At 40.1% G+C, this 12641-nt stretch overlaps 1 protein-coding gene across 4 annotated transcripts in view; it reads right to left on the bottom strand.

The window, feature by feature from the left end:
• The window catches only part of chd7 (chromodomain helicase DNA binding protein 7), a 106996-nt gene that overhangs the window by 30610 nt on the left and 63745 nt on the right, over window positions 1-12641 (bottom strand). For 3 of the 4 annotated variants that reach the window (XM_088343425.1, XM_088343503.1, XM_088343586.1), the window contains 12 exons: window positions 9634-9689; window positions 9404-9518; window positions 7339-7422; window positions 7112-7249; window positions 3004-3125; window positions 2534-2777; window positions 1611-1787; window positions 1223-1366; window positions 1031-1129; window positions 691-886; window positions 394-607; window positions 93-288 (listed from right to left, as the gene is read on the bottom strand). In XM_088343425.1, coding sequence (XP_088199551.1) covers window positions 93-288; window positions 394-607; window positions 691-886; window positions 1031-1129; window positions 1223-1366; window positions 1611-1787; window positions 2534-2777; window positions 3004-3125; window positions 7112-7249; window positions 7339-7422; window positions 9404-9518; window positions 9634-9689 — 1785 coding nt within the window. The remainder of the gene's footprint in view (window positions 1-92; window positions 289-393; window positions 608-690; window positions 887-1030; window positions 1130-1222; window positions 1367-1610; window positions 1788-2533; window positions 2778-3003; window positions 3126-7111; window positions 7250-7338; window positions 7423-9403; window positions 9519-9633; window positions 9690-12641) is intronic. The other variant, XM_088343673.1, reaches the window with a different exon arrangement.

Below are 12641 nucleotides of genomic sequence, written 5' to 3'. Positions count from 1 at the left end.
GACAAAATAGGGTTCTCAAATGCCTGTCACAAATAACATTAAAAACAAACACAAATCTTGATCTTGTAAGGGATTATGTACTTAATTCATACCTGCAGGTCATTCTGAGGGTTCCAGTCAGAATCAAAGATAATGCAAGTATCTGCAGCAGTCAGGTTAATACCAAGTCCGCCAGCTCTCGTACATAGTAGGAATACGAAGCGATCGGAATCTGGTCTGGAGAAACGGTCTATTGCTGCCTGCCGCAAATTACCGCGAACTCGCCCATCAATACGCTCGTAAGGATAACTGGAAACAAAAATGAGCCCGAATTGGAAATAATACCCATGAAAAGTCATTGCATGCAGGAATGCTAAAACCGCCGAATCACTATCTCTTTTTACTCGTTCATACCGTCTCTGGATGAGATAATCCTCCAAAATGTCCAGGCAGCGGACCATCTGACTGAAAACCAAGACTTTGTGACCACCAGCCTTCAATTTAGGCAGTAGTTTGTCAATGAGAACCAGCTTGCCAGCAGCATGGATCATTGCTTGGAGGGGCATATCTGGCATGTCTGTTCCACTGTGCGATTCCTTGAACTCCTCAATGATCTTTTCTTCAGCTCCTACATCACATGGGAACCCATTCAAGCGTTAACCTTGACGTATTAAAACAGGGTCATATTTATATAGCGCTTTGAAAGGATACCATTAATGAGATAAGGATGGTTACAACATTTCCTAAGCTCCATCATGGTGTTGAGAAGGTTGGGGACACCTCCTCCTGCACCACCCCCTCCTCCGCTATTGCCACCCCCTCCTCCTGTACCTCCTTTTGACAAGAATGAGAAATTCTTCTCTAGGATTGCCCGATAGTATTTCTTCTGAATGTTTGTGAGCTCCACCTACAAGCAAGAAATGAAAATTCAATTTCACCGTATGATAAGATACTTTTGACAAAACCCCCTCCACACATTTGTATTTTTAAACTCCAAAAAACATAAGCAAAACAGGTGAGTGTCCGATACAGTGTGAAGCCTGAGGCTCACTTCAATGATTGTTTCCTCTTTAGGTGCCAGGTTCTTTTCAACGTCTTCCTTAAGTCTTCTCAACATCATGGGTTTCAGTATGCCCTGTAGATTTTGAACCTGGGGTGCAAGAAATGTATTAGATTATAATTGAGATTTATGATTTTTAGGCAAAACACACACAGGCATGCACTCACACTCGTACAATTTTACCTGTTCCTCAGTCTTAAGGTCCCCAAATTCAGTCATGAATGTTTGTTCAGATGGGAAACGTTCTGGTTCCAGAAAGTTGAGTAAGCTAAAAAGCTCCTCGACCGTGTTTTGAAGAGGAGTCCCTGTCAACAAAACTTTATGTTCCTGGGTGAGAAGGAACCAAGCGATAAGAATTTCAGTGGAAGGTAACAAAAAAAATCAAAATAAAATCCTTAAAGTAGAAGGCATGCTGGACTTCATGAGTGTCAGTGATAGAACATACTGATTAACATATTCAGGCCTACTGTAATAAATACTGTCACTCTATATACTTATCAAATACACAGAAAGTAAAACATCAGTTTTAAGCACTGTCACCCAAACATTGGGCAACATCAGCTACCCTCACCATGTCCATCATCTTGAGTCCTTCCAGTAGTTTGCAGTTTCGGTTTTTCAAGCGGTGGGCTTCATCTATTACCACACAGCGCCATGGGATTCCACGAAGCTCTGGACAGTCAGCTAGAATCATCTCAAAGGTGGTTATAACAGCATCAAAGCGATACGCTCCTTTTATTATTTTACCCTTGAGAAGGCAGAAACAACAGGCAACAGAGATGGATTAATAAAATGCTTCTGTGTTTGCATCAAATGAAGATTAACACTAGAATGTAAATAAGAACATTTTGCATATTTAAAAATACAACGCATATCGGTATCGGCCTTTGACTGGTCGATTATTTAAACTGTCTCCGTTACCCCGATTTGCGTTTTTTAAAGGATTTATAATTTTTTATTTATTTCAATGAAAGGAGTTTTGGGCCAAATAGAACGGAGGGGTGGGGGTGAGTCGTTCAACGGTGCAATCCCCATAGTTTATCTTACAATCTACAGTGAACTTTTACCCATGGGCATAACCAGCCTGTTTTGGGGTGTTCTCAAGCGCTGCCAAATTCAACCCAAGCAACCCCCAACAATTATAGCCTTTTTAAAAACGCTTTTTTCCCTCAATAAAGGACAAAATAGGCGTACATATGATGAAAACGCTAAATTAAATCAGAAAAACTCCACTGCCTCAAAATGGTTCAGTCCATTTGATTCCTAGCACTGCTTTGAAGCTAGGGACAAGGTAAAACTGGACCAAATCAGGTTTTCAACAAGTAAAACAGAAAGGTAGCTGAAAAGACATTTATATTTCTCTATAATTAGCATATCTACAGAATATATTAATAATTAAAGTTCACGTTTGATCCATCAAGCAATGAAAATGAGCTTAAGAAATTTGAAAGAGAAACTTTAGACCTTTAAATATAAAGGACTAATTTCTGTTACCTGTGTATCCCTGAAGTACATCTCGTATGCCTGGATGGTTTTGCGGCTAGCCTGGCTACCATGGTAGACCACAGCATTGAGCTCTGTCCAAGTCCTGAACTCTCTTTCCCAGTTGGGAATTGTAGAGAGAGGGGCAATAACCAAGAAAGGTCCATGAATGTTCTTCATAAAAATTTCGTAGAGGAATGTAATGGACTGGATGGTTTTCCCTAGACCCATCTCATCAGCCAGGATACAGTTACGTCTGTAAAGGACAGAAGCTTTTAGTAATTGTAGTATTAGGATCTCAAATGACATTTTTTTATATACAGAAAAACTTGGCGAATGTATTTCGTGCAAAATTGCATGGTGTTAGTCATTTGAGAGAGAATTCATAATTGCAAAATTTTCAAGACTATTTAAGCCACAAATCACACACCCACACCCAGGAAGTTTTCAGTCACGAATCTAGGTAATTTAGTTTAACTTACGAGTTGTACCAGTTGAAGGTTAGCCAGTTGAGGCCTTCTAGTTGGTATTCCCTGAGTGCGTTGCCGTTCCTATATTCCCTTGATCCTTCCAACTTTTTCCACTCAGAAGCCAAAGGACGTTCCTAAAAAAAAATTTTTTTTACCAGGAAAAATAATTAAAAATATATCAGAATAGTGCACTTAAGATAGAACAAAATCTCAAATATCAATAGCACATAGCTTTGGCCACTTCCAGTACTGTATATTGTTTGCTAAAGCTCCTGTGTTAGTGTTTTACATTTTATTATTTGTAATTTAAATTTTATTTGGCCTGAGTTTTAAAAACCTCTCACATATTTCATGAAATGTATTTGAAAATTAAATCAGATAAAATCGAATACTAAATATGACCATGGAAATGTAGGGGTTCAATTACCGTAAATTCCGGACTATAAGCCGCTACTTTTTTCCATAATGTTCAGCCCTGCGGCTTATCCAGTGAAGCGGCCAATTTATGTAATTTTTCTAGCGGCCGCTTATGATTTAGAACGATGGAACACGTGCGTCGAGGACTTCAACTTTTTATTTTATACAAAAACTGTCTATATGACCAAGGTTCATTCAGATGGCGAGAAGACGCCTCTTATAGCGACAGTTATAGGGAGGAAGATGAGAACGGTATACCGCGAATTGAACAATTACGGTATGCTTATTTAACATATACATTTGATGCGTTGCGAGCGTATCGATAGTAGCGTGTTGGTACCTATCAAAAGCAAGGTTTGGGATAAAAGTTATATTATTATTATTAAAGCTTTGAAAACTCTCTCGGTGTACAGTCTTTCTTTGTAAATATGTGCAACTATGTATAATATGTATTTGCAACTGTATATTTTTGTAATGTATTTATTTGTATTTATTTGAGACATGCTGATTTTCACGGGCGAATAAGAAAGAAGGGGCGGAGCAAACGCAGGCTGATGGGAACTGGGGACAGGTAAAGGTGAGTGTTTGTGAATGCGGGAGACAATAGTGGATATATATTTTTCCCACCCTTACCTTTGGAAATATACACTTTTTTTTTCCTTGGATTACTTTCAACGGGTACCCCGACTCTGCAGGTCTGCATCCAATGATAATTAGCTTGCTCTGTTCACTCCAAGTATCGGCCCGGAGTTGCAATACCTCTGGGGTCAGTGCAATCATACTCATAGATTATTGGCTATTGCCTTTTACACGCTGGTTAACTACTGTTAAAAGAAAATAACTCTGAAATTGTTTAATTGATGTTGAAAATGTCAGGAAAAAATGTTAAAACGTCATATCGTCACGTCATATTGTCAGATATAAAAAAATTGTGAATATGCTTGATGGCTGTGTTTTGCTGCTGTTGGTGTCGGTGGATTTGTTCAGACCGAGGACAATCGACTTTGGCCTGGACGGATCTATTGACACTAACAAAGATGTTATATAATGAAATTGTGAATATGTTTGATTTTCGAGAAGGTTTGTTCAAACCTCACTTTGTGTTTGCAGTTAAAAACGTAATATTGGAATATAATATTGTGAATGTGCTTAATTGCTGTTGAGATTGTCATGATTGTTTTCTGTTTTTAGTGTCAATAAATTTGTTCAAACCAAAAACTCAGATTCTTGGCGCTTTGGCTAGGACCTTGACTCAGTTCCCTGGCTGGGAGCAAGTGTCTTGGCCTATTGGCTTTGAAATGTATCATGAATCGGCTGATTATAGATAATGGACAATTGCTTGAGTTTATAGAATAATAAACCTATACAAAGTCCCCCCATCCATTAAATTGTTCAATCAAAATAAATCCATTATTTAATGTGGACGCATGCGGCGAATATACCGGTGCGGCTTTTGTATGTACAAAGTCGGTTTTCCTCCCGAATTGCGGTGGGTGCGGCTTATGATCAGGTGCGCCTTATAGTCCGGAATTTGCGGTACTTTTTGGTTTGAGTTACATACTTGCAATGACTTGTTTTAGATCGGAGAAATGTTCACCCTGAATTTAGACAAGTGGTGGTATTCCCAGAAAGAATTGATACCAAAAAGCATTCACAGGGTTCCTAAAGTAGTCTTGAAAAGATTAGTTGGGACTAGGGAAATAAACTTTTCAAATGTTACAGTTGTGATTCTCAACCTGTATCCCATAGAAAATAATTGGACTATGAGACGTTATTAGGTATGCCACAAAAAACTATACACAACTTATAATTTGAAGATTTTTTTTAAATTTAAACGTTGGTGTTTATAATCAATTTTCCAATTAAAAAATAGGGTAAAGAAATAAAACATTTCATTACAGTTGAATATCTAAGGCAATTTAATGCACCATTATTCTTCATCTTCCAGCTGTTTCACATAATCGGAAAATTGGTAAATCAATTTCACCCCTTTCATACAGTTCAGCAGGCCACTGCCTCATTCTTGATGTCATCACAACATCGGGTTAGTAACGTTGTCCCCTGAACCGCATTTTTGGGCCCTTTTTGACCAGAAACTTTTATTCGCGACATTTTCAGTGCAACCCCCGATACGTTGTTTAGCAAGTTCATATATGAACACTTGAATAAAAATGTCAAGAAGCATTTGCAGTAATATTTAAAGGGGACGGACATAAGTTGAGGAAAGCATGCTTGAATGACCACAACCAGACAACTGCTTCTGTTCAGCATTAAACACACTGTTAGTGGTTTGGCCTGGCCACAAGTGGGGCGTGTATGTGTGCGCACGCGCAAGACCACAAGAACGTTGCCCCGTGGAGAGCAGTTAAAACGGCCGTAAATCTGAAGAAACGAGCGGGCGGCAGGCCAAACCATACAAACTCTGGCATCATCTTGGGAGGAGTATTAGTGACATTGTGTGGTCAGCCTGAGGCAGACTTTATATCATCAATCAAGTGTGTTTTCTTTGTACGGTGCTCGTTTTTACAATGACCATCTTTTAGAGATAAACTTATACTTATAATATGAATGTTATGAAAAGTGCTATAACAATTTTGATGTGATTGGAATTAAAAAAATAACTCTCATCACAGTAATAATGAACCTCAGAACTAACCATTAACTAGAATTAGCAACTTAATTGAAGTTGTGTGGAAATGCTAAAAGCTGGTGAAGTGCTACAAAATGTGGTAGTGGAATGTGGTTTATTAGGAGCGCCTCCACATTGAAAGCTGAACCTAGTTTGCTTAGCTGGGGACCGAACTCGTGACTACATGTGTGGCAGGTGAACACTTAACTCGGTGAGCATACTTGTATGACACATTGTAGGATTAAGCTGAAAGCCAATAGTGAGACTTAGTTGGTGCTTTTATTGTTTAGTTAACCGAATTATTTCTTAGTGTGTGTCCAGTACAGTGGGCAAGGCTATATGCACCTAAGCTAACTAGGGGCAAACAGTAAACAAAAATTGAAAGAGAAAGACAGAAGAAAATATGCCCTCTAAGAATTTTAATGCCCATGGACTTTGTAATTTAGTCAAGTGGTATTTGAACTTGCAACCTCTTAGTTCCCAGTCAAAGTATTTAACACCTGAAAAATCTGAAGTTGGGGTTATGTAAAGTAGTGTTTGAAGTTAAGCTTGACTTAAGAGCTTTTAAAGCTTGTCCTGTTGAAAATTAATGGGAAAACATAGACATACATAGTTAAATTGTACAGTACCTCACGTTTGTTGACTGGAAAAAATAATGGCAGTGTTGGCATGCAATTTGTACAAGTTGGAATGGAGTAGATGGGGTGTTTGCAGTCTTCCAACAAAAATACTTTCTTGGAAGGGTGATTGTGTCATGTGCACCCCCTTGGTCAAGGGTTCTTATTTTTTCCTCATGCTGAGGTTTTTATTTTTAGTTTTTCGCTTTAATGTAGGTTGCAGATCTGGGAATGTTGTAGTGGCGGTCTGTGCAGCCCTCTGATTAAGGGCTTCACAAATAAATGTGACTTGACTAATGAAAAAAATTATGAGCGGTATGTACAGAACGATGTGTAACACACAACACACACACACACACACACACACACACACACACACACACACACACACACAGCTACTGAAAGAAAAAAAACAACATTTAGTATGGTGATTAGCCAAAAAATGGGATATACTTACTACTTTGTCAGTGTTGGGTGTGCGTGCAGCAATATGTTCATATTCCTCTATTTTTGATTGATCAATGTCCGCCTTTAGTTCCCAGGTGGAGTCTTCATACGGTAGACTGCACCATTTCACCAAATATAAGGTCACCAGCTGAAAACGGGCCCACAACAACAAATTAAGCTCTTGAGTGTATGAAAGACACCTTCAGGCCAAATCAAATATCAAAGAGATCAAAGTACCTCTCCATTTTCATCTGTGCTCTCTGAAATGTCCAAGACGCGGTCAACCTCCACATAATCAGGGTTAAAAGGCTCATCATCCATCTGGTGAGACACCAAGAGCGGCTTTATCATTGAAAGTTATGTTAGATTAGGTACACAGACTTGACTTATGCGGTGAGAAATACACAAATAAACAGAAAAACCTGGACCTGCGCAATTTCATTTAGAATTGACAAAAAATATTAACCAATTCAGTGTATGGTTAGATCCAGAGAGTATACACTTTCATGAGAACATATGGCTTGAAGATAAAATACAATTCACGCATGCGGCGCTGCCACGAGCGGCTGCCTTTTCCAGCAGCTGCCCTATTGTTTTATTGTCTGCTCCTATCTTCGGTGTTTTTTCTTCCCGTTTTGACAACTACACTATGGATTACTTCTATCCTATGGGACATGGGTTTTAGCGCACAAAAAATGCGTGTATTCAAGGAATTTCAACTCCTTGCCCTGAAGAATTCTCGTGCCGGCGTGATGAAGGGGCCTATCGTAGAAGAAGAGCCGGAGCTAGCGAAGCGGCTAGGGGCGTTATAAGTCTTCGGTACTATCCATAATCATGGTAAATGCGAACTCACGACCAAATAAGATCATCGAGTGCTGGTGGAAAACATCGAAGCGCAGTTGCTTTGTTTTGCGGAAACGTGGCTCACGTTTAGCATACCGGACGCTAACGTGTAGACACCCGGAGCTATCCGGCTTCAACGCCGCTAAACAGAGACACGAAAGCCGGGGGGAATCGGAGAGGAGGCGGACTTGCTAACGCGAGGTGGTGTATCCCTGGATTTTCACAAAGAAAAGTTTTCCATCTGCCGCAGGGATGTCGAACTTTTGGACTGACGTGACGTCATCCACTCCGCTACAAGCACCCCTAGGGCATCATGTTAATCTGTTAATAAACAACGGGGTAGACTGCTGGAAGTGTGAATTTCCCTACGGGGATGAATAAAGTATCTATCTATCTATCTACTTAAAGTAATGTTACAGAAGGAGCTGTTTTTTTGTTTTTTGGGTTTGAACAATTTTATTGGCAATATTAACAGCAAATAAACATAAGGAGCTGGTTCTCATATGTCGGAAGATGAAACGGTACTGACAGAAAATGGGGTTCAGTCCAGTATGGATAGAAAACAATTTTAACTACCGTTTACAGTCAAGGTGTCACACCAACAGATCATGTTTTGGCTGTAATAATTTTCCTTATAAAGGATTAAACAATCTATGTTTATTGTTGAGACGCTTTATGATGGAAAGCCACAAAACAAACTTTAAATACCTGGAAGCCCCAGAAAATGACCTAGAGCAATTTGATTGGGTGAGCGGTAGGAATGGGCCGGGCTATACGCAGTGCGCATGCATTCCTTGGTGTAATAATAGTCTGTAATAATCTGTGGTCTGTGCAGCCCTTTGAGACTGTGATTAAGGGCTATAGAAATAAATATGACTTGACTTCACATCCTCACCCAGCACCATCTGGGCTAAAGGTAAATATGTTGGTATCATTGTTTGGGCTCTTTTGTGACATTTTTACGAATTAACTTTGCTCGCACCTTGTTTTGAAACCATTATTTAGGACAGAAATAGTCAAAATGAGCCTCACTCTTAAGTAACTTCAGGAGGGAGACAAATTATAAATGGTATATTTAAATTCATATGGGACATGGTAGTTATTTCATGGATTTAAATCAAATCATCAAAATATCAAACAGTGAAATAAAATGTGCTGAAGAATTAGCTTTTGTGTAGAGAGAGGCTTTAGGGGTCGGGTTAAATTTTGTCCTAAAATATAGGTGTGGCTTTCTCTCAGGAAAAAAAAATTGCTTTTATGGCTCTTAGGGTCAAAAAGGTTCCCGACCCCTGCTGTAGTTGAAAGATCAGCGAGATTATGTTATTAGACACAAAATTTAGGTGAAAGTTTTTTCTTGGATTTTTCTTTACCAAAATGCCTTTGCCCATCTCAAAATTTCGTTTCATTATTCAGATGTGATCATAAAGAAAAAACATGTTTTACATTAGTCGACTCTTACCTCAGTGATAAAGGTGTTGAGTAGTTGCTTGGCCTTAAACCTTTTGACCTTTTGCTGAATTCTCTTGTCCTTCTCTAGTTCATCCAACTCTGCCCACCGACAATGAAGGTAAGAACTGGAAAAAATAAAGGGGAAAAAAAAAATAATTGAATACATGACATATTTCTTCGTAAGTCAGCGAACATCAAGTTTCAATGCAATCAAAGGAAAATTTCAAGTACGTCACTTACAATCCCTTGAACTTGACATAGAACTCCTCAACCTCCACTTCGTCTCCAGACTCCGACTAAAACAAACGGGGAGATATTTAGGGTCACATATGCTACAATGGGAGTTCGACAAGTGCCAAGTATTTTGGGAAATTGTAAAGTTGCCCATATTGAAAACACAAAGAATGCAATTTATGCTTGGAAGAGATTTGTTTTTTTTTATAAAAAAAAATAAAAAATACACTATAAAAACAAATTAACTAAAACATTACACGGCTGTTTGTACTATAAGTGAATGCTATGAAACATAACTCACATTGATAAAAAAAGCTACAGCCCGAAGAAATGGTGTTGAGCATTGCTTGTGTGTTGGTAAGCCTAAACTCAGATCTGAATGGTGGTGTATTCATAAGCATGTCGGAGAGTAAGGCAGGAGCGGGAGTGAGAATCCATTGCATAGAAAGTTGGGAAATCAAAATTGACAGCTATCAATAGTATGAGCATGTGTTGTCTATTTCACAGGCTTTATTTAGAACTATCTTTGTCAAATGTTGGGTGAACTCAAAAATGACTCGCAACTTTTAATTTACAAATAACAGTTAAAAAAAGAATATACGGTTTTGTTTTGCCTATATGTACTTCAAAGAAAAAAAAACATCTCATCTTACATCAGGGTACTACAGCTTAAGGCAAGGTAAATTCTAGACTTTTAAATACTTTTAAAATGCCTTTTGATGGCAAATTTATGACCAAGTCCACAAAAAAAAAGTTTTTAAAGGATTTATGACAGTTTTAGACATGGAAAACAAATAAAAAGGATGTTCACAGTACGTAATTATTCCTAAGTCAAAACTGGCAGATAACTACCAATTCCAAATAACTTTTCTGTTACATACATGAAGCATTTCTATCATAATCCATGAAAAATGATTTTTGGTCCGGTGTTGAAAAACAAAACTGCTATATTCATGACCAAATTTGAGTGTAGCATCATAAAAACACATGCTTGGAAAAAAACGCTTTGTACTCCCTAATTGTGGAGATTTGCAAAATATTACTAAATCTTTTGTGTTCACATTTTAAAGACTTTAAATATAGGATTCAAGACATTTTACTGTCAATAAAGGCCTTATTCTTAGAATAATGATTTTTGTGGAGGGCAGCCCCGAGGAGATTGGAACCAGGAACACACCCGGAACATCAACAAGCACACCTAGCAAGCATTCAAAAGCAAGGAGACGAAAAGACCGTGACAGAGGCAAGCCATCAGGTGGCTAAGAACCAATGAATCTACTGTCTGGGAGAAGTTGGACTATGACATAATTGTACTTTTGTAGCATTCTCTCCGAGGCCAGGTGGAGACTAAGCTTAACACCTTATGACACATCCTGTATGAGGAATACAGTAGCCCTTTAGGGGTGGTGGGAGAGAGGCGATGAGAAGCACTTAAGCAGAAAGGGAAGAGAGAACGAGAGATTGAGCAAATAATGAGGGGGCGGCACCAACTTCGAAAGCAACAGAGGAAGGCAAGAAAAGAAGAGAAGGAGGGCTTGAAGTTGCTTTGGGAGGAGGTGAGGGGGAGCCATGCCAACTTGAGAAGAGCAGAACAGATTAGCCAGCACAGAAAGAGGAAAGAAAGGGAGAGAATCAACTTTTCAAGAACCCCTTTAAGCATGCAAAACAACTGACCAGCTACCTCACAAGTAACAGCTATATAGACACCAGCTGCCAGAAGGCTGGTGTCCCAGGATTTTCAGGGTGTGTGGAGAACTTGGCCATCATTTGGGAGCAAATACAAAGGGCAAGGAGAAAGGAGAGCGACCTCCATGTTGTGTGGCTGGATCTTGCCAACGCGTACGTGTCCGTAACGCACCGGCTGATCAGCTTCGCCTTGGACTTCTTCCACACGCCAGACTGCATTACAGGCATGGTGGCCACGTACTTTGCAGACTTGCAGATGTGCTGTTCTCACCAGGACTCTTCTACAGGATGAGAGCATCTTGAAGTGGGCATAGCAATGGGATTTTCGATCTCTCCCATACAGTTCATAGCGGCCCTCGAAATCATCGGGGCTAGGAAGATGGTTGGCGGAGTGAAACTGCCATCTGGCCAAAGGCTGTCACGGTTGCGAGGCTTCATTGATGATGTCAGCACCATTCTCCGGACAGTAGCATGCACATCAAGACTGCTGAAGAGGATTGAAGAGCTTGTAGGCTGGGCAACATTTAAGATCAAACCGTCTAAGTCCCCAAGCCTGTCCCTAAGGAAAGATTTTAGGGATGACCATACCATCTTCACTGCTGGGGAAGAGAAGATCCCGCTATTATCAAGGCAACCCCTCCACAGCATGAGGCACTCCTACACAACAGACCTCACAGACAAGCAGGCAGCAGAGGCGGTAAAGAAACAGCTTGCGGATAGCCTAACCAGGATACAGCCAGCTCCCAGGCAAATACAAAGTATGGTGTTACCAGCACATACTACACCATCAGGTAATGTGGCATTTGAGTAAGTGAGGTCCCGCTTCCTCACTGGCAAGCAAGCTGGAAAGGCTGGCAGATTCTTATTGGGAATTGGCTGGGGCTGCCAAGAGTCCTCTCAGACGTGGGTCGGAACATACTCCTGCATTCTATCAGCCTTGGATACAAGAAGGAGAAGGCCCGGATGGTTATGGATTTGAGAGAGTCCTCTCAAAGATTAGCGGGCACCAAAGTTCAAACAGGAAGGAAGTGGAAGGCAGCAGAAGAGGTTTACCAGGCAATCGGCAGATTAAAACATCGCAAAGTGGTCGGCAGGGTCTAAGTAGGGCGAGCAGGTCTCGGTTGGAGTGACGCGCCTCTCTTCTGGTCAAAGACTTCCAGGTGGAAGAAAGAGATGGTTGTGACAGAAGTGATAATGTCTGAGCAGGAATGCCATACCATCAAAGCAGTTTTTAGAGCAGACAGGGCATCTGGACAACATGGAAGGGGGTCATGGACAGGCCTTTGTCTTGGTCAGACCTGTGGAGGATCCCTCAATTCAGGGTCAGT

The sequence above is a fragment of the Urocampus carinirostris genome, chromosome 1, assembly GCF_059441175.1.
Source record: "Urocampus carinirostris isolate Australia breed hairy pipefish chromosome 1, RoL_Ucar_1.0, whole genome shotgun sequence".
NCBI classification, from domain to species: Eukaryota; Metazoa; Chordata; class Actinopteri; order Syngnathiformes; family Syngnathidae; genus Urocampus; species Urocampus carinirostris.
This window is presented reverse-complemented; position numbering and strand designations above follow the sequence as displayed.